The following is a 21,988-nucleotide window of genomic DNA, read 5'->3' as shown; positions in this document are numbered from 1 at the left end:
CCTCTCCTTTATTTATTTCACTTTAGTTACATACACCCTGTGTATACCACTTGAAGCCGGGTCAGTTGCTCCGTTTCAGGCGCCTTCACAGGTTGTGTTAATAATCACTGTAACTTGGCTTTTACCGCGCGTGCGAGTCGTGCGTTACATGAAATATTCACAGTATAAATTAGGATATAAAAATAGTATAAAACAGGAATAGAATACAAACTAAAGCATTGGACAACATAAATAACATTTTAATTTGACAATCGTAAACAGCGTTGGGCTAATTTGTTTATTCAAATTCCGAAACTGATGTCGGTCATTTTTTTTTCATGACCGATACGCCAAAGGGGATCTCTATCTTGCAACTGTTATTTTAAAAAATAAAATAACTTATTCCTCCCACATTATTTACTCGGTTTGTCAATCAGCATTCACTTTCAATACTGTCTTTGTATTTTTGCACGCCCATGAATACAAGTAATTTTATTTAGGATTAGGTACAGAATTTTTTTTGTACTATTTAATATCAACCATTTTATGCAGTAGTAGATTTAGCCTAAACAAAGTGGAAGCAAATAAAGTGTAATAATAAAAACTAGCTGACTGCAATGCTGTACATAGAAGTGCCGACGAGCCAATAAATACATTTACAATAAATATAAATTGCAATGACTACGAATAGCAAACTCTAGATTTTAACGATTTATTTATTTTATATGAATAGTACAAAACCCTAGACTCGTAATTGCGAAGTCACCAAGGGTAATTGTTTGTTACATTTTGTACAATGTTTGAATAATTACATGTAACATAAACACACGCATTAATACTATATACACGTGCGTATGTGTATGCATATATGTAATCACGATTGGAATAATTATACGTTTCGTTTCCTTTTTGAGACAGCTGTATGTTTTCTAAATAACATTTCGACACAATAGTAACGGCACATCTTACAACTTCAGACTTCCTATCGTCTTTGCCTGCTTATCCAGGGCTTGACATTCATGAATACCTGGATTCTTCGTGAATGTAAAATTTCAAAGGCTGGCTCACAAACCAATTCTCTGATTAGTCAAAAGCATGGCTCAACTATTTTTCAATATGTACAGCTTGGTAGCAATCTTGAATTTCATTAGTTATGAATTATGTAATAAATAATTTATCTTGTCGCGTTGTCAATTAATTCTATACACACTGACAGACAAGAGTAAGTGACTTCCATCTAGACAAGAATCTATGTCAAGAAATATGATTGGAATTCATTTCTCTTATACGTTTTCTTACTTTCCCATTCATGGCACAGTCTGGAAACCTGTGTGTGTGTGTTCGTGTGTGTCTACCTATGTATATAATTTTTATTAGGAACGTCGTCTTATTGCTTAGAAATTTTTTTTTTTTTTAAATTTGTAATATTTCCTAAAACACGAGTTTCAGCGAATATTCGAAAGTAATTGACCAATTTTACTTTTCACAATTGATTGATTCAGATTTACAAAAGTTCATTGAAAATCGGATGGTTCAATATGCTCGAGCGAATACTTAAAACTTTCTATTTGGATGGTAGATCCCTGACTCATTAAAGTGGGAAAATGTGTTGCACCTATATTCAAACGTTAAAAATAACATTTTGAAACTCGTTTCACTTTAAATCTCGCCCTGCAAACTGTAATTTTTATTAAAAATAATATCGTATGATATACTTAACATTAATGATTTTAGCGTATTATTTCCGAACAATCAGACCTGGGCATTGAAAATAAAAATGCTGGTATAATACAATTATAATGTGATCATACTCATGAGTTTTAGTTGCTGCTTTAGCCCACTCAGAGCGCAGGTTGGTACAATTTACCGGTATTTCTATTCGGCAAAAACTAAAGAATAGCACTTGAGTGCAGTAAATCGCAATAGCCATTATTTGCCTTTATAAAATGAATGAAAACTTTGAAGGGAATGGTTCACAACATAGGAAACGTCACTTCTTTCATAGCGGTTTTACTTATTTCGTAGTAACAAAGTTATTTTTCGATAAATAATAATTCGTATATTGTTACTACCGCCTGTACATGCAGTAACAGTATTATACTGTAAAGAACGCATCCCGTAAACATATTCTCAATACGTTAATTTGGTCGGTGTTATGGCACGGTTACAATTTTATGTAATATATATATATATATATATATATATATATATAATATTAATCAAATTTTACAATAAATAATATTAACGGGAAGGTTTTTTTCTCCCAATAACACGTAAAAAAGGAAAAGTATAATTAACACAATTCATGTTCTCGTTTAGCATACAGCTTTTAAAAACGATGGCTTGTAAACTTATGGCAGAGTGTAATTTTCCGTTTTTTTATTGCGGCAAAGTGCAGCTCTCCATCATTTAACTCTCATGAGGTATGGAAGCTTTTCAATGATGATTATTGACGCGAGTTCACAACCTACATAAGTGATACATTGAACTTAAGACTACTGATAAAATAAATCTCAATTCACGGAACCCGTTAAAAAATCTTCTTCAGCGTGATTAAATCGTAAAAATCTAACTATAAGACGCATAGTTTAGGCAATGAATATTTGTTATCGCAGTATCGTAAATAAATTTACGCTTCTTAACTTATGCACAGAATCGAGCATATGTATAAAAGAAATGATTTTTCTGTATTCTAGTTTTAACCATTCATCAAGTTTTAGGTAGAGAGCATTTTTTATGTGTCCATTTTGATAACGAAATCGCGAGTGTGATGAAATAAAAGAGAAAGAAAACTAAATCCGTCCAGAGTTCTCATGACAATTGACCATATTACTAAAATGATCTGATCTACTGTACACACCTCCGTAAAACAGAATAGGAGAAAGTTTTGTAACCATTGCCAACTGGTCGGTAGTGTTGCTGTAATTATATTATTATTGTTATTATTATTATTATTTTCTCGCTTATGCTGTAAGTCAATCAATACGGTATAGGAAATTCGCTGATTGAAATAATGCATTTATTATATTCTTATAGGGTATATTTTGTTGTATACTTGTGTAACGATGCAAAAAAAAATCTCATTTTCAGTGCTAATTACTAACAAGTTCGATCTGTCTATATTTTTTACGCAGGTTGCTCACGGAATCTTTGAACAAAACCGGATCAAGCCTCATATTCGAGCGCAGCAATGGCATGTACCCAAATACAGCGACGAACGTGTTCATGCACGTTTGTCTTTGTATAAAATGATCTGGGTCGTTCCAGGGAGATCTGCGAACAGGAAATTAAGAAAAAAAATTTAGAAAAAAGGATTGAATACTGATAGAGTACTACTGAGGTTAAATAATAATAACATTTGTATTACAAACCTAATTCCGGCAACTGTTGTATCCTTGTATAGCTTACGTTGCGTAACTTTAATAGGAGGTCGTCTTGTCACATGACTGACTAAAAAGTTCATCAGTATATCTTCACAATTTTGCGACTGTGCAACAGTTTTGTGCAATGTCGAGCTCAACAGCTCGGTATATAAAGTGTTATAATAACGATGGTAGAAAGCTGCCCCTGTTAATACTATACTGTAGTCGTTGGTCCACTTGCTGGTGTAACCCCATGATCGCTGAAGAAAAAGATAATAACGATTCATGGTTTAAAAAACGTATAACTATCGCAGTTGTGTTCAAAGTATTAAAAATGCAAAATTTCTTCATACCTTGGAGTCGTCCCAGTAATGCGACCTTGCAGGATAACCTACGATCCTTTCAGGAAAATACCGCCAAACGGTAAACGCAAAATCAATTTCATCAGTGTTGAGAGTAGCATCCTCATCTAAGGATAATACAGCACTTGTTGTCATCAATTTCTGTGGATAAAAACGGTGAGATATTCCGTTAGCTGCCACGACGTGTATCGAAGCTCTTATTCCTTGCCAACGCGGCCTCCTTGGAAGAGGAATATCCGTGTTCCACATGAGTATGATCTGGAATCGATTAGCAAAAATAGTCGTAATGATAAGAAGAAACGGCAATAGAATTAGTTCATCTCCTTCCCAATTAAAAAAAATCATTCACGTTATGCCTCACCTTGTCCAAGTATTTACTCTTAGCCACGCTTCTGAGTAGGCGGTATAGGACTGCTGTAGATCCGAGCTGAGAGTATATTATCGCAGTAAAAGTGTTGCCGGGTTCACAATTGGAAAACGGAAGCTCCTGCTGGCTGTCTGTAAACTGCGGTAGCGTCACCAGAGCTCCGGGACTCGAATTCCATACCGATCCTTCTCGTTTCCCTTCCCAAGGTAATCTTTCTCGGAGAGTCTGCAAGATAAGTAAACCATCAGTTTGTTGCATACTTCTTATGAGTATGGAAGTTGGGCGGAGCCGTTTATAAAGATAACATTATTTTGATTTGAGCATTTGAAATAAGTTCATTCTTTTATTATTGGATAAACTTACCTCAAATACAGTGAAAATGATTTTTTCAACAGAAGAGAAGTAACGTTCCCATAAAAACTGAGTTTGTTGTCTGTACTTCAAAATATCTGCATTCGAAACGGATCTCACAATGTCTGGGATCTGTAACCAAATATGAATAATTTGCACCTAAAGCTGTTCACAAAAGAATCCCTATGTCTATAATAATGGCAACTTGTACAAATATTACGATAGTTTTGTGACTAACCTGAAGCAAGAGGCGTTCGTCAGAAAATATTACTGCTTGCTCCCAATTAATGCGCTCATGAAACGGAAGAGCCCATCCATTACTTAGTATTACTGGAATGCAGCCTGCTCGGAGAGCTTCTAGAAATCTGAAGCTGCCCAGTCTTCTTCCGCGTGGGACCAGGCAGAATGTGGAATTCATCAATAGTATCTCATAGTCGTACCTGTAATTGGAAACAAATATATTCAAATGTGGTAAGTATACGAATGGTGATTTAGAACACTGTCATCACTTCTCCAGGTTTTCTAGTACCAGAATTCAATTGTTTCTAGAGTCAAGCACTCGAAATGTAATGAAAAATTATACTTACATGTCATACTCTTGATTATCCTGCTGGCAATGTTCATCCTGTAACTCCCTCCAAGATTTGCCATGCCTACACGTTGTTACAAAGACTAAATCTTTCCCATTGTGAAGATGATATAGGGCATTTCGAGTTTCCGAGCCGATACCATGGACGTATCGCTTGCCTTTGAACGCTGCTACGTATTTTTTATTGGTAGGAAAATGGTTCTCAGGTGCTTGACCAGGTTCGCCACCTCGTTCCGGATGTTGTTTACCGAATAGTGGAATTGATATGTCGAAATTTGGTCGTAATTTGAATTGCGACATGCTAGCCTTTGCCAAAATAGCATATCCAAGATCAAAGCTGAGCGATTCCTCGGCATAATCCGGCCATGTCCCAGAATATAAGTTAAAAATCAAATGATTCCTTCCGTTGTTCCAGTAGGTCAATCGCAACAATTTGGACGGAAGATTGTGAACGAATTCTGCGGATAGCGGATCCCTGTCGAGGGTATCGAGACCTAATACAAACAGGCAGGCTCGAGAAGGATCTGTTGTGTAGTATCGAGACTCAGTGATGACATTCAATATCTTCTGATAAAGAGGACTGATATTGTCTTCTACGGGATAAACGTAAACGGTGAAACCTTGTCTGCACCTTGTAAAGTCGAAGCAAGTTTCCATCCGACATTGATTGGTGTTACGAGAAACAAGAAGTAGATTATTAATTCCCGTTGATTTCAAGTCTTTGTCGTAAAACTCCTCATTCAAAGTTAAGTACGAAGGCAATTTTTCGTGAGGTTCCTGTTTTATCACAGTCCACTTTTCACTTTTTAAACGATAACCACCAAAGTAGCAATAAGCAAGAAATGCACAGGTAATGAAGAGCAGTAAATAGCGTTTTTTTGCTTGCATTGCTATGCCACACACATTCACAATAAATATATGTATAATTTCATTTCACACTCTGTCCCATGCTTCATTTGTTGATGTACCAGAAGTGACAATATTTTATTTCATTATTGCTATCAATTCAGCAATAAACCCAATGTTTAAACGTAGAGTGGTTAAAGAGCAGGTTGCTTAAGGACATCGCTGGAATCAGAAAAAAAATCACAAATTATCATCACTACTATAAGTCACAGAAGAATTTTACAAATGTGAAGCGAGTAAATAGAATTGTTTACCAGTCATCTTTTTACATTAAAAAGAAACACTAGGCCTAGGAGAGGATTTGCTCTGGTTACGCATCAACAAGACTATCTTGAATTTGTACAACAGTGCCAAAGAAAGGATGTCGTCAGCCGCTGTGCGTTTCCGGCATTCCTGGTAAGAAATTATAAAAAACAAATCTATATTAAAAATTATCACAGACAGTGAATAAAAAATACAGATTTCGAATTAGGAACGTCTATATATCAGGTTATTTGTAGACACGTAGAACAGAAATAAAGGCTAACCTCATAGTACAGCGTGTCATTTTTTATTTTTTTTGCAGATCCAATGAAGAATTTAGACAGGAGAAGTTTGTTGTATCACGGACATCAACTTCGCGAAGGAAACACGGTACGAGGAAACTTTGACGATGATGGTAATGATAGGGAATTGCGGTTTCGACTAGGAGGTTCCTTAAACATCTCGGTGATCAAGATATTGGTCGGAGTGTTTACGAAACTCAAAGAGAAATGCCGAGACGACGATGAGGAAAAACAAAGGTAATTTTTGTTTTAGGTTAGAAAGTTCTTGACTTGGATAAAAATATACAAATTTTGACTGATCACCGAGCACGGTGCAAAGGCATTTAACCATCGTATATACGCGCGACGATTTTTGACGGAGCACTTTCATTAGCCAGCATCGAACAATACAGTCATCGGTTAGTTACATGCGTTCGTACGAAGTGAAATTTATTGTCATACGTTTAGTAAATTTATAAAAATTTCTTCATTGAAGGGAGAATGACGATCGGCTTTACATTAAGAGGTGGGAAGTTTCGATTTTAGCAGTCGCGTTTTTTACAAGACCAAAATTCATCTCTTTGCAATTTATACTTTCACGTTAAAAAAAGGTCAACTTTCTACTAAATGCACGGTAATTATTAATCTGATGACGTTCCGCTATTACAGATGCACGGATAATTGACCAAATTTGGATACAGTGTCGCTGACTGACTATGACTGAACTCTAGAACTGAGTTTAACCGATGCGCGGAGATGCGAGTCGCCGAACTATGTGTGGCACACACGAGAGCCACGAGAGGTTAAATTGTGTTGACACATCTCAACGAAATCAACGCCAGGCGAATGGGTTCCAACCGTCGATAAAATAAATCTCTACTGGCCGATAACGTAGCGGCGAGCACAAACGCAGATGGAGAGATTCCAACGTCAGGCTGATATAGAAGTTAGTAACGTTGTTGCGATTCATGCCGTGGAAAAACTGTTCTTTCGCGATTTTGGATTTACCTGAAATACAGTAATCCGTAATAAAACTGAACACACTCATATTTTGTGATCTTATTTCGTCCGTAGGGATTTCTTCCCTAATGTTTCGTGACGATAACGTTGCTAACTTGAACATTGTGTGTCAGGTTCGAGGGACAGAAATCCCATTCATTTTAGAACGGAATCGTGCAGGACATTGCAAACCCACCAGATGCTTCTTTTGTACGTATGATGATTAATAATGTTTGACTGCATCCAATACAAATATATGTCTGGCAGTATTTGATACCTGATCTCCGGGTGATAAAGCGACATACACAAAATTTCGAAAATGAAAATGATATTCAGAAAGCGATTAGCAGTCGCTTGCAATACATAGATACGATGAATGCCGTGACGACGGCACAGTGCTCGAAATAATGATGATTGATTCAAACGCGTTCGGCGGTCGGATTCAATCTATGGCCCTGAGTATATATGAGAAATAATCGACGAAGGGCTTTTAATTCGAGTTAGTCTGATTCCGCATGTATTTTTGTACTCGTTGGAAACGCAATTCAATCAGTATCGGCATCGATTTGAAGGACCCTTCCGAGGCTAAGAAAACCCCGAGGAAGCCAGAGAAAACATTCGAAGTATTTTAGAACCAACGGCTCAGAAGATACGAAGGAATTTCTTCCATTTTTTGGGGTAATTCATGTTCGATGCTCGCCGCGCCTCAAGACTTCACGGATTCACGGATATATAGCATCAAACTATCGATTCCAGCATTATTCAGAATCGTCGAAATTTTAGAAAAGTATCTCGGTTGATCTTGCTCTTTTTGTGAGCAAATAATTTTTCCTCTATAATCGATTTGTATGAGCCTTTACAGACTGATTGGGATCTCAGGAAAACGTAGAAGACATCTTGAACGGCAAGAGACCAAAGACTAACAAAGTGCGAAGGAAATATGGAAAAAAATTGATTCTTCATTCGTTTTAATCCTCGTTACATCAAAGGGGATAGATGCTAACATAAATCAGACATCATACGTCGTATTCTACAGAGGTGTGTTGGACCTGTACGAAGGTCAACACCTGAGCTGTATTTGTGAACTACGATAATCACTAACTGATATAATATTTTTCGTATTCGACTTAAGATAATGTATACTGTACACCTACTTCCTAAAATTATGCCGAAATATCTTGAGGAATGATTATTCACATTTTTGTATTTATTATTGTGTTCCAATTTGATTCTGTTTGTGAACATGTTGAATTGTTACACACTGACACCACAACAATTATAATTACGCAATATTGTACAAATATTATATTGAATAAACTGCACTGAACTTGGTACGAAACTTTATGACTATTAATTTGAACTATTTTACCCCACCTCAGTGAAAGTCCTGTGCACATTTCATGTGTTTCAAAAGTAACTTTCGATACAATGCTGGCAGCGAGCTCACACTGCCGACGATCAATTTCTCTCGCAAGCTCTTGTCGTTGGGGTGCAACAAAATATTTATTACGGCAGGTTTCAGAATCGGCGAATTTTTACCTGATATCCAAAGGCTTTGCTACTTTTTTGACGGCGAAATTTCTGGTCTGAGATTCAATTTGTATGACCCTTCTCTGATTGATTGAACCACCAGGAACTCAGAAAACGTAGCGAAAAGGGCGTGGGATCAACAGGAGAGAAACTACGAAGGAAAAAGCACCCGCTGAAAAATGTCGAAAACACAGGTTCTCGTTTTTCGGCTCTAACTTTTGATGCGTTGATCGCAGCGTATCGGCACTGCGCCCAATCGATTTCTCTCGCAAAATTACGTCGGAATGGTGCCAGAAAAAATTTATTGCAGCTCTTTTCAAAATCGCGAAAATTTTCGCTGAAAATGCAAAGGGGTTAGCCTTACTTTTTTCTTCATTTTTGGAGCCGAAAATTTTTGGTCTCAAATTCGATTTGTGGCACCCTTTCCTGACTAATTGGACCACCAGGAACTCAGAAAACGCAGCGAAAAGGGCGTGGGATCAACAGGAGAGAAACTACGAAGGAAAAAGCACCCGCTGAAAAATGTCGAAAACACAGGTTCTCGTTTTTCGGCTCTAACTTTTGATGCGTTGATCGCAGCGTATCGGCACTGCGCCCAATCGATTTCTCTCGCAAAATTACGTCGGAATGGTGCCAGAATGAATATATTGCAGCACTTTTCAAAATCGCGAAAATTTTCGCCAAAAATGCAAAGGGGTTAGCCTTACTTTTTTCTTCATTTTTGGAGCCGAAAATTTTTGGTCTCAAATTCGGTTTGTGGCACCCTTTCCTGACTGATTGGACCACCAGGAACTCAGAAAACGCAGCGAAAAGGGCGTGGGATCAACAGGAGAGAAACTACGAAGGAAAAAGCACCCGCTGAAAAATGTCGAAAACACAGGTTCTCGTTTTTCGGCTCTAACTTTTGATGCGTTGATCGCAGCGTATCGGCACTGCGCCCAATCGATTTCTCTCGCAAAATTACGTCGGAATAGTGCCAGAAAGAATTTATTGCAGCACTTTTCAAAATCGCGAAAATTTTCGCCAAAAATGCAAAGGGGTTAGCCTTACTTTTTTCTTCATTTTTGGAGCCGAAAATTTTTGGTCTCAAATTCGGTTTGTGGCACCCTTTCCTGACTAATTGGACCACCAGGAACTCAGAAAACGCAGCGGAAAGGGCGTGGGATCAACAGGAGAGAAACTACGAAGGAAAAAGCACCCGCTGAAAAATGTCGAAAACACAGGTTCTCGTTTTTCGGCTCTAACTTTTGATGCGTTGATCGCAGCGTATCGGCACTGCGCCCAATCGATTTCTCTCGCAAAATTACGTCGGAATAGTGCCTGAATGAATATATTGCAGCACTTTTCAAAATCGCGAAAATTTTCGCCAAAAATGCAAAGGGGTTAGCCTTACTTTTTTCTTCATTTTTGGAGCCGAAAATTTTTGGTCTCAAATTCGGTTTGTGGCACCCTTTCCTGACTAATTGGACCACCAAGAACTCAGAAAACGCAGCGAAAAGGGCGTGGGATCAACAGGAGAGAAACTACGAAGGAAAAAGCACCCGCTGAAAAATGTCGAAAACACAGGTTCTCGTTTTTCGGCTCTAACTTTTGATGCGTTGATCGCAGCGTATCGGCACTGCGCCCAATCGATTTCTCTCGCAAAATTACGTCGGAATAGTGCCAGAAAGAATTTATTGCAGCACTTTTCAAAATCGCGAAAATTTTCGCCAGAAATGCAAAGGGGTTAGCCTAACTTTTTTCTTCATTTTTGGAGCCGAAAATTTTTGGTCTCAAATTCGATTTGTGTGACCCTTTCCTGACTAATTGGACCACCAAGAACTCAGAAAACGCAGCGAAAAGGGCGTGGGATCAACAGGAGAGAAACTACGAAGGAAAAAGCACCCGCTGAAAAATGTCGAAAACACAGGTTCTCGTTTTTCGGCTCTAACTTTTGATGCGTTGATCGCAGCGTATCGGCACTGCGCCCAATCGATTTCTCTCGCAAAATTACGTCTGAATAGTGCCAGAAAGAATTTATTGCAGCACTTTTCAAAATCGCGAAAATTTTCGCCAAAAATGCAAAGGGGTTAGCCTAACTTTTTTCTTCATTTTTGGAGCCGAAAATTTTTGGTCTCAAATTCGATTTGTGGCACCCTTTCCTGACGAATTGGACCACCAGGAACTCAAAAAACGCAGCGGAAAGGGCGTGGGATCAACAGGAGAGAAACTACGAAGGAAAAAGCACCCGCTGAAAAATGTCGAAAACACAGGTTCTCGTTTTTCGGCTCTAACTTTTGATGCGTTGATCGCAGCGTATCGGCACTGCGCCCAATCGATTTCTCTCGCAAAATTACGTCGGAATAGTGCCAGAAAGAATTCATTGCAGCACTTTTCAAAATCGCGAAAATTTTCGCCAAAAATGCAAAGGGGTTAGCCTAACTTTTTTCTTCATTTTTGGAGCCGAAAATTTTTGGTCTCAAATTCGATTTGTGGCACCCTTTCCTGACGAATTGGACCACCAGGAACTCAAAAAACGCAGCGGAAAGGGCGTGGGATCAACAGGAGAGAAACTACGAAGGAAAAAGCACCCGCTGAAAAATGTCGAAAACACAGGTTCTCGTTTTTCGGCTCTAACTTTTGATGCGTTGATCGCAGCGTATCGGCACTGCGCCCAATCGATTTCTCTCGCAAAATTACGTCGGAATAGTGCCAGAAAGAATTCATTGCAGCACTTTTCAAAATCGCGAAAATTTTCGCCAAAAATGCAAAGGGGTTAGCCTTACTTTTTTCTTCATTTTTGGAGCCGAAAATTTTTGGTCTCAAATTCGGTTTGTGGCACCCTTTCCTGACTAATTGGACCACCAGGAACTCAGAAAACGCAGCGGAAAGGGCGTGGGATCAACAGGAGAGAAACTACGAAGGAAAAAGCACCCGCTGAAAAATGTCAAAAACACAGGTTCTCGTTTTTCGGCTCTAACTTTTGATGCGTTGATCGCAGCGTATCGGCACTGCGCCCAATCGATTTCTCTCGCAAAATTACGTCGGAATAGTGCCTGAATGAATATATTGCAGCACTTTTCAAAATCGCGAAAATTTTCGCCAAAAATGCAAAGGGGTTAGCCTTACTTTTTTCTTCATTTTTGGAGCCGAAAATTTTTGGTCTCAAATTCGATTTGTGTGACCCTTTCCTGACTAATTGGACCACCAAGAACTCAGAAAACGCAGCGAAAAGGGCGTGGGATCAACAGGAGAGAAACTACGAAGGAAAAAGCACCCGCTGAAAAATGTCGAAAACACAGGTTCTCGTTTTTCGGCTCTAACTTTTGATGCGTTGATCGCAGCGTATCGGCACTGCGCCCAATCGATTTCTCTCGCAAAATTACGTCGGAATAGTGCCAGAAAGAATTTATTGCAGCACTTTTCAAAATCGCGAAAATTTTCGCCAAAAATGCAAAGGGGTTAGCCTAACTTTTTTCTTCATTTTTGGAGCCGAAAATTTTTGGTCTCAAATTCGATTTGTGTGACCCTTTCCTGACTAATTGGACCACCAAGAACTCAGAAAACGCAGCGAAAAGGGCGTGGGATCAACAGGAGAGAAACTACGAAGGAAAAAGCACCCGCTGAAAAATGTCGAAAACACAGGTTCTCGTTTTTCGGCTCTAACTTTTGATGCGTTGATCGCAGCGTATCGGCACTGCGCCCAATCGATTTCTCTCGCAAAATTACGTCGGAATAGTGCCTGAATGAATATATTGCAGCACTTTTCAAAATCGCGAAAATTTTCGCCAAAAATGCAAAGGGGTTAGCCTTACTTTTTTCTTCATTTTTGGAGCCGAAAATTTTTGGTCTCAAATTCGATTTGTGTGACCCTTTCCTGACTAATTGGACCACCAAGAACTCAGAAAACGCAGCGAAAAGGGCGTGGGATCAACAGGAGAGAAACTACGAAGGAAAAAGCACCCGCTGAAAAATGTCGAAAACACAGGTTCTCGTTTTTCGGCTCTAACTTTTGATGCGTTGATCGCAGCGTATCGGCACTGCGCCCAATCGATTTCTCTCGCAAAATTACGTCGGAATAGTGCCTGAATGAATATATTGCAGCACTTTTCAAAATCGCGAAAATTTTCGCCAAAAATGCAAAGGGGTTAGCCTTACTTTTTTCTTCATTTTTGGAGCCGAAAATTTTTGGTCTCAAATTCGGTTTGTGGCACCCTTTCCTGACTAATTGGACCACCAGGAACTCAGAAAACGCAGCGAAAAGGGCGTGGGATCAACAGGAGAGAAACTACGAAGGAAAAAGCACCCGCTGAAAAATGTCGAAAACACAGGTTCTCGTTTTTCGGCTCTAACTTTTGATGCGTTGATCGCAGCGTATCGGCACTGCGCCCAATCGATTTCTCTCGCAAAATTACGTCGGAATAGTGCCAGAAAGAATTTATTGCAGCACTTTTCAAAATCGCGAAAATTTTCGCCAAAAATGCAAAGGGGTTAGCCTAACTTTTTTCTTCATTTTTGGAGCCGAAAATTTTTGGTCTCAAATTCGATTTGTGTGACCCTTTCCTGACTAATTGGACCACCAAGAACTCAGAAAACGCAGCGAAAAGGGCGTGGGATCAACAGGAGAGAAACTACGAAGGAAAAAGCACCCGCTGAAAAATGTCGAAAACACAGGTTCTCGTTTTTCGGCTCTAACTTTTGATGCGTTGATCGCAGCGTATCGGCACTGCGCCCAATCGATTTCTCTCGCAAAATTACGTCGGAATAGTGCCAGAAAGAATTTATTGCAGCACTTTTCAAAATCGCGAAAATTTTCGCCAAAAATGCAAAGGGGTTAGCCTAACTTTTTTCTTCATTTTTGGAGCCGAAAATTTTTGGTCTCAAATTCGATTTGTGTGACCCTTTCCTGACTAATTGGGCCACCAAGAACTCAGAAAACGCAGCGAAAAGGGCGTGGGATCAACAGGAGAGAAACTACGAAGGAAAAAGCACCCGCTGAAAAATGTCGAAAACACAGGTTCTCGTTTTTCGGCTCTAACTTTTGATGCGTTGATCGCAGCGTATCGGCACTGCGCCCAATCGATTTCTCTCGCAAAATTACGTCGGAATAGTGCCTGAATGAATATATTGCAGCACTTTTCAAAATCGCGAAAATTTTCGCCAAAAATGCAAAGGGGTTAGCCTTACTTTTTTCTTCATTTTTGGAGCCGAAAATTTTTGGTCTCAAATTCGATTTGTGTGACCCTTTCCTGACTAATTGGACCACCAAGAACTCAGAAAACGCAGCGAAAAGGGCGTGGGATCAACAGGAGAGAAACTACGAAGGAAAAAGCACCCGCTGAAAAATGTCGAAAACACAGGTTCTCGTTTTTCGGCTCTAACTTTTGATGCGTTGATCGCAGCGTATCGGCACTGCGCCCAATCGATTTCTCTCGCAAAATTACGTCGGAATAGTACCAGAAAGAATTTATTGCAGCACTTTTCAAAATCGCGCAAATTTTCGCCAAAAATGCAAAGGGGTTAGCCTTACTTTTTTCTTCATTTTTGGAGCCGAAAATTTTTGGTCTCAAATTCAGTTTGTGGCACCCTTTCCTGACTAATTGGACCACCAGGAACTCAGAAAACGCAGCGAAAAGGGCGTGGGATCAACAGGAGAGAAACTACGAAGGAAAAAGCACCCGCTGAAAAATGTCGAAAACACAGGTTCTCGTTTTTCGGCTCTAACTTTTGATGCGTTGATCGCAGCGTATCGGCACTGCGCCCAATCGATTTCTCTCGCAAAATTACGTCGGAATAGTGCCAGAAAGAATTTATTGCAGCACTTTTCAAAATCGCGAAAATTTTCGCCAAAAATGCAAAGGGGTTAGCCTTACTTTTTTCTTCATTTTTGGAGCCGAAAATTTTTGGTCTCAGATTCGATTTGTATGACCCTTTCCTGACTTATTGGACCACCAGGAACTCGGAAAACGCAGCGAAAAGAGCGTGGGATCAACAGGAGAGAAATTACGAAGGCAATTTTCCGTCTCGCGCCAAAAATGCCTTACATTTCCTCCGAGCAAAAAATTTTTAGTCTCAGCTGGTCACCCAGGATTGCAGCAAAATGGACGTTATCTTGATATTTCAAAAATTTTTCCTCGTAACGCAGTGTGAAAGCTCTGGCTTTGACTTATACTCTTCAAATTACACACCATTGTCAGCGGTATCGGAATTACCAGAAATGCATTTTAGATCGAAGGAGTAGAAACGTTCAACTTGAGCATGCTCATGTACTACTGTTCATTCTCACGCCTTCATCTCATGTCGTATAACATAATAGCCCCTGAATTGCTGGAGTTACGAATCAAGAGTGGATCTTGAGGCGTACGCATATTGCGCATGACTTTTTATATTTGAAACTTGAGAGTGTGAGCTCAGACTGAAAAACGTTCTCGCAGTAGAGTCGATAGCACACGAAATGGAAAATTTTCAAATCATAGCCACGCATACGTCGATATACGCATGTCGCGACGTATTTGCCACATGATAATGAGGCTATTGATTGACCGTAGGCGTCGAGGCGGTGTCCCTACGGAAGAATCGCATTGTGGAATAACGTGGGATTCGTAGCGCATTGAAAAGAAAATTTTCACCAATATTCTGGTATACGATGAATAGAATTAAAATATCAAGAGTTCCCCAAGATCTACCAGCTCGATCGAAGCGTATCGGCTACTGGCAAATACTCGTTGACGTATACAATGAATTCGCAGCAGAGACAAGTATCCACGGTCTAAAATACACCACGCAAAGAAAATTAAAGACAGACGGGTTCGTATAATTTTACAATACAACTTTTGCTCATTTTTATTACTTTTTTTCAAATTTAGCCTTGTAGATCTAACACATGTTCTCACTTTTTTATGTTATGCAACTCAGTACAGATATTCCCAAGGTGAAGCCAAATGATCGTTAAATATTTTATACCACGGATCTGACCAACGTCCGGTAGTTTTTCTTATATCATTTCTCAATACCACGTTGATCGTTCAGCCAGTTGCGTAATCTTTGTATAAGTTATACACACGCGATAGCACAGTATCCATAAAACAGTAAATAAATCTAGCATTACTTTGTGCATGTGAGTTTTGCTTTGATTCGTTACGCGTATGAGCACGGCAACGAAAGTAGAGCTTGATCAAATTTTAGACGGAATGACTGTTGACATCTCGGAACGGCGAGACTTGGTCAAATTTAAAATTACAAATTTTAATCAGCAGAACCCGACCGAGATACAGAAATCTTGGTTCAAACGGTATTTGCAGTTTCTGCAGACGTATTATCATTTGTCGCGATTATTATGTGTATGTATGGCAGTTATTATAGTTATTTTATATATGTATACGATGGCCGATTGAAGGTCGTTAAAATTGAGGTCGCATGTGCGACAGATATCTAGTGTATAACTGCTACTGGCAATACTTATACTCTAATATAAATATGCGTATGCGCCCATGATGACGACAAGGAAGCAACGAAGGCAGGTTCTATTCAGGATCAGATGTGTACATTCATTTCATAGGCAACTATACATATTAACTATAATATTCCAGAACTATCGGTACAATAATTGGTAGGGGAGGAGTAACGTAAATATAACAAAAATAACTCACTGAATTGATACGTTAATAGGTTTCTGAATTAATGAGAATCAACTAAATTGTAGAAGATTTGGTCAAGTTGATTTGAATTGATTTGAATTCGTGTCAGAATTATCTGTTCACAGGGGGAAAAAAATGAAGTGGAATTTAAAAAAAAGTGAATTTGAAATTCACCAGTTATTAAAATAAATTATCGAGAATTACGGTGAAAAAACCTGAAATTCATGAATTGAAATGAATCAAGTTGAATTGTAGAAGTTTACCTGAATTGCAAAAATTAATTCGAAATAAAACAAAAGTCAAGTTGAATTTACACGAATCAATTTAAACGAATTGAACTCAAAAAAATGATATTGTCACTCAAATCTTGAGTTATTTTTCCTTCGGACTTAAAGGCTATAATTAGAGGCAGTAGCGGATGCAGCGGCCGATGTTATACCTATACATATACGTATAGATATGTATAGAAGCAGACTGCAATTCACCTCCGCCAATCTTTATACGTAGTTGAATACCCAACACTTGACCCTTGTATGGGTTTGCAACGACAGATGTGCCGCTGGGGGTCGAGACTCCATGTGGCAGACAGATTAGACGCAAGCTTGCTGCTTCTTCCCAAGAGTGGGTTCTGTACATGATGTAGGCGGCTGCTGTACGACTGGTCCATATCAAGGGAAGAAATGGAACAGCGATTCGTGTTGCACATCTGCGCGAGTTACAAAAGTTATAACCTTGGAATAAATTAATCGTCGAGTTTTGGTACAGCAGGAACTTGTAAAACTTCACCGTAAATCATAACTGCGTCATAGACGCGCGTGTTTAACAATAAGCGATATCTTGCGATTAGTCACCGGTTCCACGGACCGAGAACAACGGTCGCGGTGGGTGGGAAGAGAAATCAGTTTTAGTCAATATTTCGCTCAAGTAAATATTCGCGTGACTCATGCGTGTATATATCTTTCGCCGAAAGCTTGAAGCTATATCATCGCTTGAAAGTATTCTATTCTTTGACGAAGAAAACTTATCGCGGAAAACTTTTCATAAAAGGGAAGAAAATATATACGTTACAGGCCAAAGGTGTTATATATACACGAACGATTCGGCAGCCTGTTGTTCTTGGGAAGGTAATAGAAAAACGGTTTCAATGTCACCGTTTTAAACGAACAACGAACTTACGTAACGTACATACAGGGTGAGGAAAAAGTACGGAAACCCCTTTCATTCAAAAATAGTGAACCTCGAAGTTTGACTTCAAGATCAACTTTCAAAAGCTAATCAGATCGTCTCGACCAAACCTGACAACTTTTGTGCGAACCATCTTCCGTGAGATGCGGATCCTCAAAACTATCCGAGTCATTGTTACCAACCATACTTTCGGCCTTTATTTGACCCGTAGATGTCACGTTGACTCTGGACACACATTTAAACGTAAAATTTTGCGCTCTTTGGGGGTTCCCATTTGAAAAATCAGAGACGAACGCAAAATTACCTTGATGATGATGTTCAAAGTTAAATCAAGGGTCACCATTGAATCTTCTTTTCACCGAACACCGCAAGATTTCTAGGGGTTTCCATACTTTTTCCTCACCCTGTATACGTACAGCGTAAGGCTGCAGGTTCTGGCATACGTTAAATCACAACTAGCTGAAAGATAAAAAAGTGATTAATGTCAAGACTCGTGCACATGATAATGCTTGGGGTTCTGAAGACGATCAAAATAGACTGAATATGAGTACAAATTATACGTGTTATAGAGCAGACCTCTCGTTGACCCGAACGATTCCTTCTACCCTTTCTGACCCAACTCGCTTGCTATTGCAACAGGTTTATTTGGCTAACAATCGTGAGCATATCCATAGTATGCGCCGGGCTGTTGTCCAGCCGCTTCTACGAAAGACATCACGCGGCTAGCATGAGGACGACCGTTGTGAGCACTCAACATCCTGCATGGGACCTTCAATTGCCCGCCGTAACCTTGTGCCACGGCACAATGGCGACGAGACAGAAGTTGGAAAGTTATCTTAACTCGCATGAAACGTGAGTCGCTCCCCCGCTTGTCCCTTTTCTATCATATACTATAACAGTTCCCTGATATCCTCCGCAAGTCTCTCGTTTTACAATAAATTCCTGATGCTATAATATTTCAGATTGAAGCCGAAAGATGTTCCGCGGGAGGAATTGATAAACGCCGTGAGACAAGTGAGGAAGGCGATCGAGCCATCGAATACGTTTCCCAGGGAGCTTGAAGTCATGCAAGAGCTCCTAAACTCAAACGCTCTGCAGATTCACGAATTCCTCGAGAAAGTTGGCCCGAACTGTAGCGAATACCTAATCGTGTGCAAAAGGGCGAATCGCGAGGTGCCCTGCAAAAGCTTAATGTCGCCTTCGCTGACCCCTTATGGGCTATGCTGCTCGTTTAACTACCACCACGCCTCATCCGCAAGGAGAAGGTAAACTTTACTCAGGTGCGAATTGATAGGAATGACAGGTTCTTATCGCGGCACGTCAAACCTCAACTTATACTAATCGATTAACCATATCTTTGAGACAGCGGACTGCCCGCTAATGGAGCTCAGAATTGACCCTGGATATCGAAAGATTACATTGAACGTGTATGTAATTACTACGGTCAGAAGTGGGGGGACGAGAAATAGGTAGACACGTAAAATATAAAACAGAGTGTAGGACATATTGTGTCCCCTTTGAATGACGTAAATTTGAAAAAAAGTAAAAAAACGAACACGCGTTAGGAGAGGAAAAGTTGACTGAGCAGAATGATGCTAAACATTATGCAAAATAAGAGAGGAGAGTATACGTAGTGTGATTATTATTACTCAAAGACTATTACACTCGGATGTAATGATGCAATAGTTTTACTAACTAGGAGCCGTTGACAATCAACTTTAGGAGAGAGACGAACAGAGACAGAGAAAGAGAATACACGTGTAAGTGTGTGGCCGGTGCAACTGGAGAGTGGCGAACGAAACCTAAGAAAGACTTGACGGATTGAATTACGCGGAAAGGCCGGCAACGCGTTACTCGGTTATTAATCTGACGCGTGTTGAATACGTGGTAGAATGTACAAGCATTATTTCGCCGACAAGCTGAACGTGTCCGAAAACGCATCAGAGTTTCGAATTAAAGTTACACTCCGAAGAATTGACTATAAAATTAAAAATCGTTGGAGTAAAGCGGAAGTGTGAGAATTTAAATTAGGATTATAGAAATAAAAAACTACATACCGCTCTGAAATCACATTGATGCCCAGAATTTTCTTTATCGTAGATTCAATGCAGGCTATATTCTGTGAATCGTGAACAACGACTGCAGCAATCGGTCAGCAAGGTCTTTATTTTCTTTCTACGTAGCAGGGCAAAGTTCAAAGAGAAACTCATGGAGCGGACTTGAAAGGAAACCGCAACTCTGATTGCGTATTATTTTAGTGTATCGTAACAAGAACAAACAAGAAACGGTGAAGTGTAGCACGACGCGTGGCTAAATAAGTAGTTGCACGGACGGAGAGTTGATTTCGTTTTGCGAATAGCTGTTATTAGTTACAACGAAGCACGGTATTTCCGTTGACGTAATATATCAAGTAATTATTCCCAAGTATATCGACGTAGTGTAAGATTGTTATAAATAGGGCCCGGATTAATATTTATTTATTTAAATTATTTTCAATCCTGATTTGGTTTTCTACACAAAGTTTGATGTTCGGAGAGATATTTCTGTTTTTCAAGTCTATATTACATGTACATATATTGTAATTTTTAATGCAAATGACGCGAACCAACCGAGCGCAGGTTCGCAGCCGAAGAGTCGAAGGATCAGGAACATCACTCAGTGACTTACGGGGCGCGATTTCTTCTCTCATTCCTGATGAACCCGCTGCAGGAGGATCGACTCTCGTCGGCGTTCTACGGCGACGGAATAAAGGTCCTGATCCACGAGCCCCTAAATTACCCGGGTCCCGCGGCTTTGGAATTCGTCGCGCCGTCGGGCCACGAGACGATCGCCAGCGTGAACGGAAATCGACTAACGAGTAGCAGCGAAGTGCTAAGTATCGGGCAGGATGTTAGAAGATGCGTAATTGTGGACGAGTCTTCGCCCCCTTATCGCAAAAGCAACTGTTACGTGTCGTGCCGCGAGCGCATAATCAGGAACATATGTCGGTGTCAGACCTTCTACTCTCTCACTAACGAGCGGGACTTCAAGTTTTGCAATTTTTCCCACATGATATGCCTGTCGAAGAATATGATCGGCTCCAGCTCTTTGAAGCCCAGCGACCCCGAGTGTCGGTGCATACCGGAATGCGAGGAGACGAGCTACAGCGTAGAGACGACGACGATACCGCTCAACGCCCCGGAGTTCGCTCCTTCTCCATTCTAGTGAGTGGATTAGCATGGTTGCTCATTTGAATTCGCCGCGCGGAAACATAATCACATACCTAGTACACGCCTCATGGGGATATATCAATTTTTTTTTCTCCATCTACAATTCAAACAGCAAGGACGTAAACCGAATCCCAAACGCAACTGCGTTGCACATAACGCTCGCCTCGCAAGTGATGACGCTCCAGCGCAGGGACGTAGTTCAATCTTGGATCAATCTACTTTGTGAGTAACTTACGATAAGGCGAAAGGTCTCACGCCTACGCACGTTCTCTGAACTCTTCAAATTCCTGCCCTGCAATATGCTTTTTCAGCTTCCCTGGGGGGAGTGTTCAGTCTCTTCTTGGGCTGCAGTTTCATTTCGCTGGTTGAGATTTTATATTTCTTCTGTATCTGCTTGCCGAACAAACTGAGAATGAGAAGAAATCGCAATCCAACTACTAAAAGGTAATTTACTGGGATTACTGCATCTGGGTATCTGCGAATACTTTTTTCAAGCCTACTATGCAAGGTAGTATTGTAAGTACAACGAGGATGGAATTCGTGTTATAATCTTACTATCGCCAAGGTACTATTTATGTTAAGTAATCGCGATGTCCAAACCTAACTTCGAGCTTGCATTAATTGTTTTGTAACACCGTCACTTTGAATCAACGTTTCTATCTAATCTAACCAATGCTGGTTCGTCTTTATCTAATTTTGATAGATTCGTAGCAGGAAATCAGTATCTGGCACTTAAATCGCTCAGGTACAATCATTTCCTGGAGAATTTATATTTTATTCAATTCCCCAATTATTTCCAAGTATTTCTATGTACCAATAACAATCGCTTTAATATACAGAATAATCATTATTTATACATTTCCCGGTATTGATAAATAAAATTTCACGCAGCATGTATCACGTAAACATGTGTAAACACGTTTTTTTTTTCCTTTCATTGTCTGGAAATATATCTGTGTGAAAACTGGTTGGTATTTCATTGAGGTATAATTATTAGCAATAAAAGAGT

At 39.8% G+C, this 21,988-nt stretch overlaps 2 protein-coding genes and 1 long non-coding RNA gene across 10 annotated transcripts; 2 read left to right on the top strand and 1 right to left on the bottom strand.

Moving 5' to 3' along the window:
• Window positions 1-317: 317 nt before the first annotated feature.
• On the bottom strand, window positions 318-20,560 carry LOC124301106 (exostosin-1). 6 transcript variants are annotated; one of them, XM_046755808.1, is made up of 9 exons: window positions 20,438-20,560; window positions 6,171-6,309; window positions 5,009-6,078; window positions 4,660-4,861; window positions 4,434-4,553; window positions 4,065-4,295; window positions 3,695-3,961; window positions 3,351-3,601; window positions 318-3,252 (listed from the first exon to the last, which is right to left on the bottom strand). In XM_046755808.1, the coding sequence occupies exons 3-9, from the start codon at window positions 5,896-5,898 to the stop codon at window positions 3,072-3,074; spliced, it is 2,142 nt and encodes a 713-aa protein (XP_046611764.1). In that variant the 5' UTR covers window positions 5,899-6,078; window positions 6,171-6,309; window positions 20,438-20,560; the 3' UTR covers window positions 318-3,071. The 6 variants fall into 6 exon arrangements, with proteins under 6 accessions (XP_046611764.1, XP_046611766.1, XP_046611763.1 ...); XM_046755810.1 differs by having other exon boundaries at window positions 20,380-20,499; XM_046755807.1 differs by lacking the exon at window positions 20,438-20,560 and adding an exon at window positions 19,828-20,394.
• On the top strand, window positions 6,561-8,742 carry LOC124301111 (uncharacterized). The gene is made up of 3 exons (XR_006907399.1): window positions 6,561-6,698; window positions 7,110-7,649; window positions 8,302-8,742. It is a non-coding gene; the product is annotated as an uncharacterized LOC124301111 (long non-coding RNA).
• On the top strand, window positions 15,506-21,986 carry LOC124301108 (sodium channel protein Nach-like). Of its 3 annotated transcripts, none has more exons than XR_006907397.1 (6): window positions 15,506-15,755; window positions 18,410-18,622; window positions 18,733-19,035; window positions 20,389-20,973; window positions 21,096-21,201; window positions 21,291-21,307. XR_006907397.1 is itself a non-coding variant. In XM_046755818.1 (6 exons), exons 1-6 carry the CDS (start codon window positions 15,595-15,597, stop codon window positions 21,425-21,427), a joined length of 1,509 nt encoding a protein of 502 aa, XP_046611774.1. In that variant the 5' UTR covers window positions 15,506-15,594; the 3' UTR covers window positions 21,428-21,986. The 3 variants fall into 3 exon arrangements, 2 of the variants coding, with proteins under 2 accessions (XP_046611774.1, XP_046611775.1); XM_046755818.1 differs by having other exon boundaries at window positions 21,092-21,201; window positions 21,291-21,986; XM_046755819.1 differs by lacking the exon at window positions 15,506-15,755 and adding an exon at window positions 17,142-17,308 and having other exon boundaries at window positions 21,092-21,201; window positions 21,291-21,986.
• Window positions 21,987-21,988: the final 2 nt, after the last annotated feature.

The sequence above is a fragment of the Neodiprion virginianus genome, chromosome 3 (genome assembly GCF_021901495.1).
Source record: "Neodiprion virginianus isolate iyNeoVirg1 chromosome 3, iyNeoVirg1.1, whole genome shotgun sequence".
NCBI lineage: Eukaryota > Metazoa > Arthropoda > Insecta > Hymenoptera > Diprionidae > Neodiprion > Neodiprion virginianus.
This window is presented reverse-complemented; position numbering and strand designations above follow the sequence as displayed.

What these genes read in the sequence shown, in the direction of transcription:
- LOC124301108 (XM_046755818.1), top strand. Translation starts at nt 15,595, where the DNA reads ATGAATAGAATTAAAATATCAAGAGTTCCCCAAGATCTACCAGCTCGA. An exon ending in TATCTTAACTCGCATGAAAC is followed by an intron (nt 18,623 to 18,732) that starts GTGAGTCGCTCC and finishes ATAATATTTCAG; the next exon opens with ATTGAAGCCGAAAGATGTTC. An exon ending in ATCTTGGATCAATCTACTTT is followed by an intron (nt 21,202 to 21,290) that starts GTGAGTAACTTA and finishes ATGCTTTTTCAG; the next exon opens with CTTCCCTGGGGGGAGTGTTC.
- LOC124301106 (XM_046755808.1), bottom strand. Translation starts at nt 5,898, where the DNA reads ATGCAAGCAAAAAAACGCTATTTACTGCTCTTCATTACCTGTGCATTT. An exon ending in TCATTTTCACTGTATTTGAG is followed by an intron (nt 4,296 to 4,433) that starts GTAAGTTTATCC and finishes CTTATCTTGCAG; the next exon opens with ACTCTCCGAGAAAGATTACC. An exon ending in AGAGTAAATACTTGGACAAG is followed by an intron (nt 3,962 to 4,064) that starts GTGAGGCATAAC and finishes AATCGATTCCAG; the next exon opens with ATCATACTCATGTGGAACAC.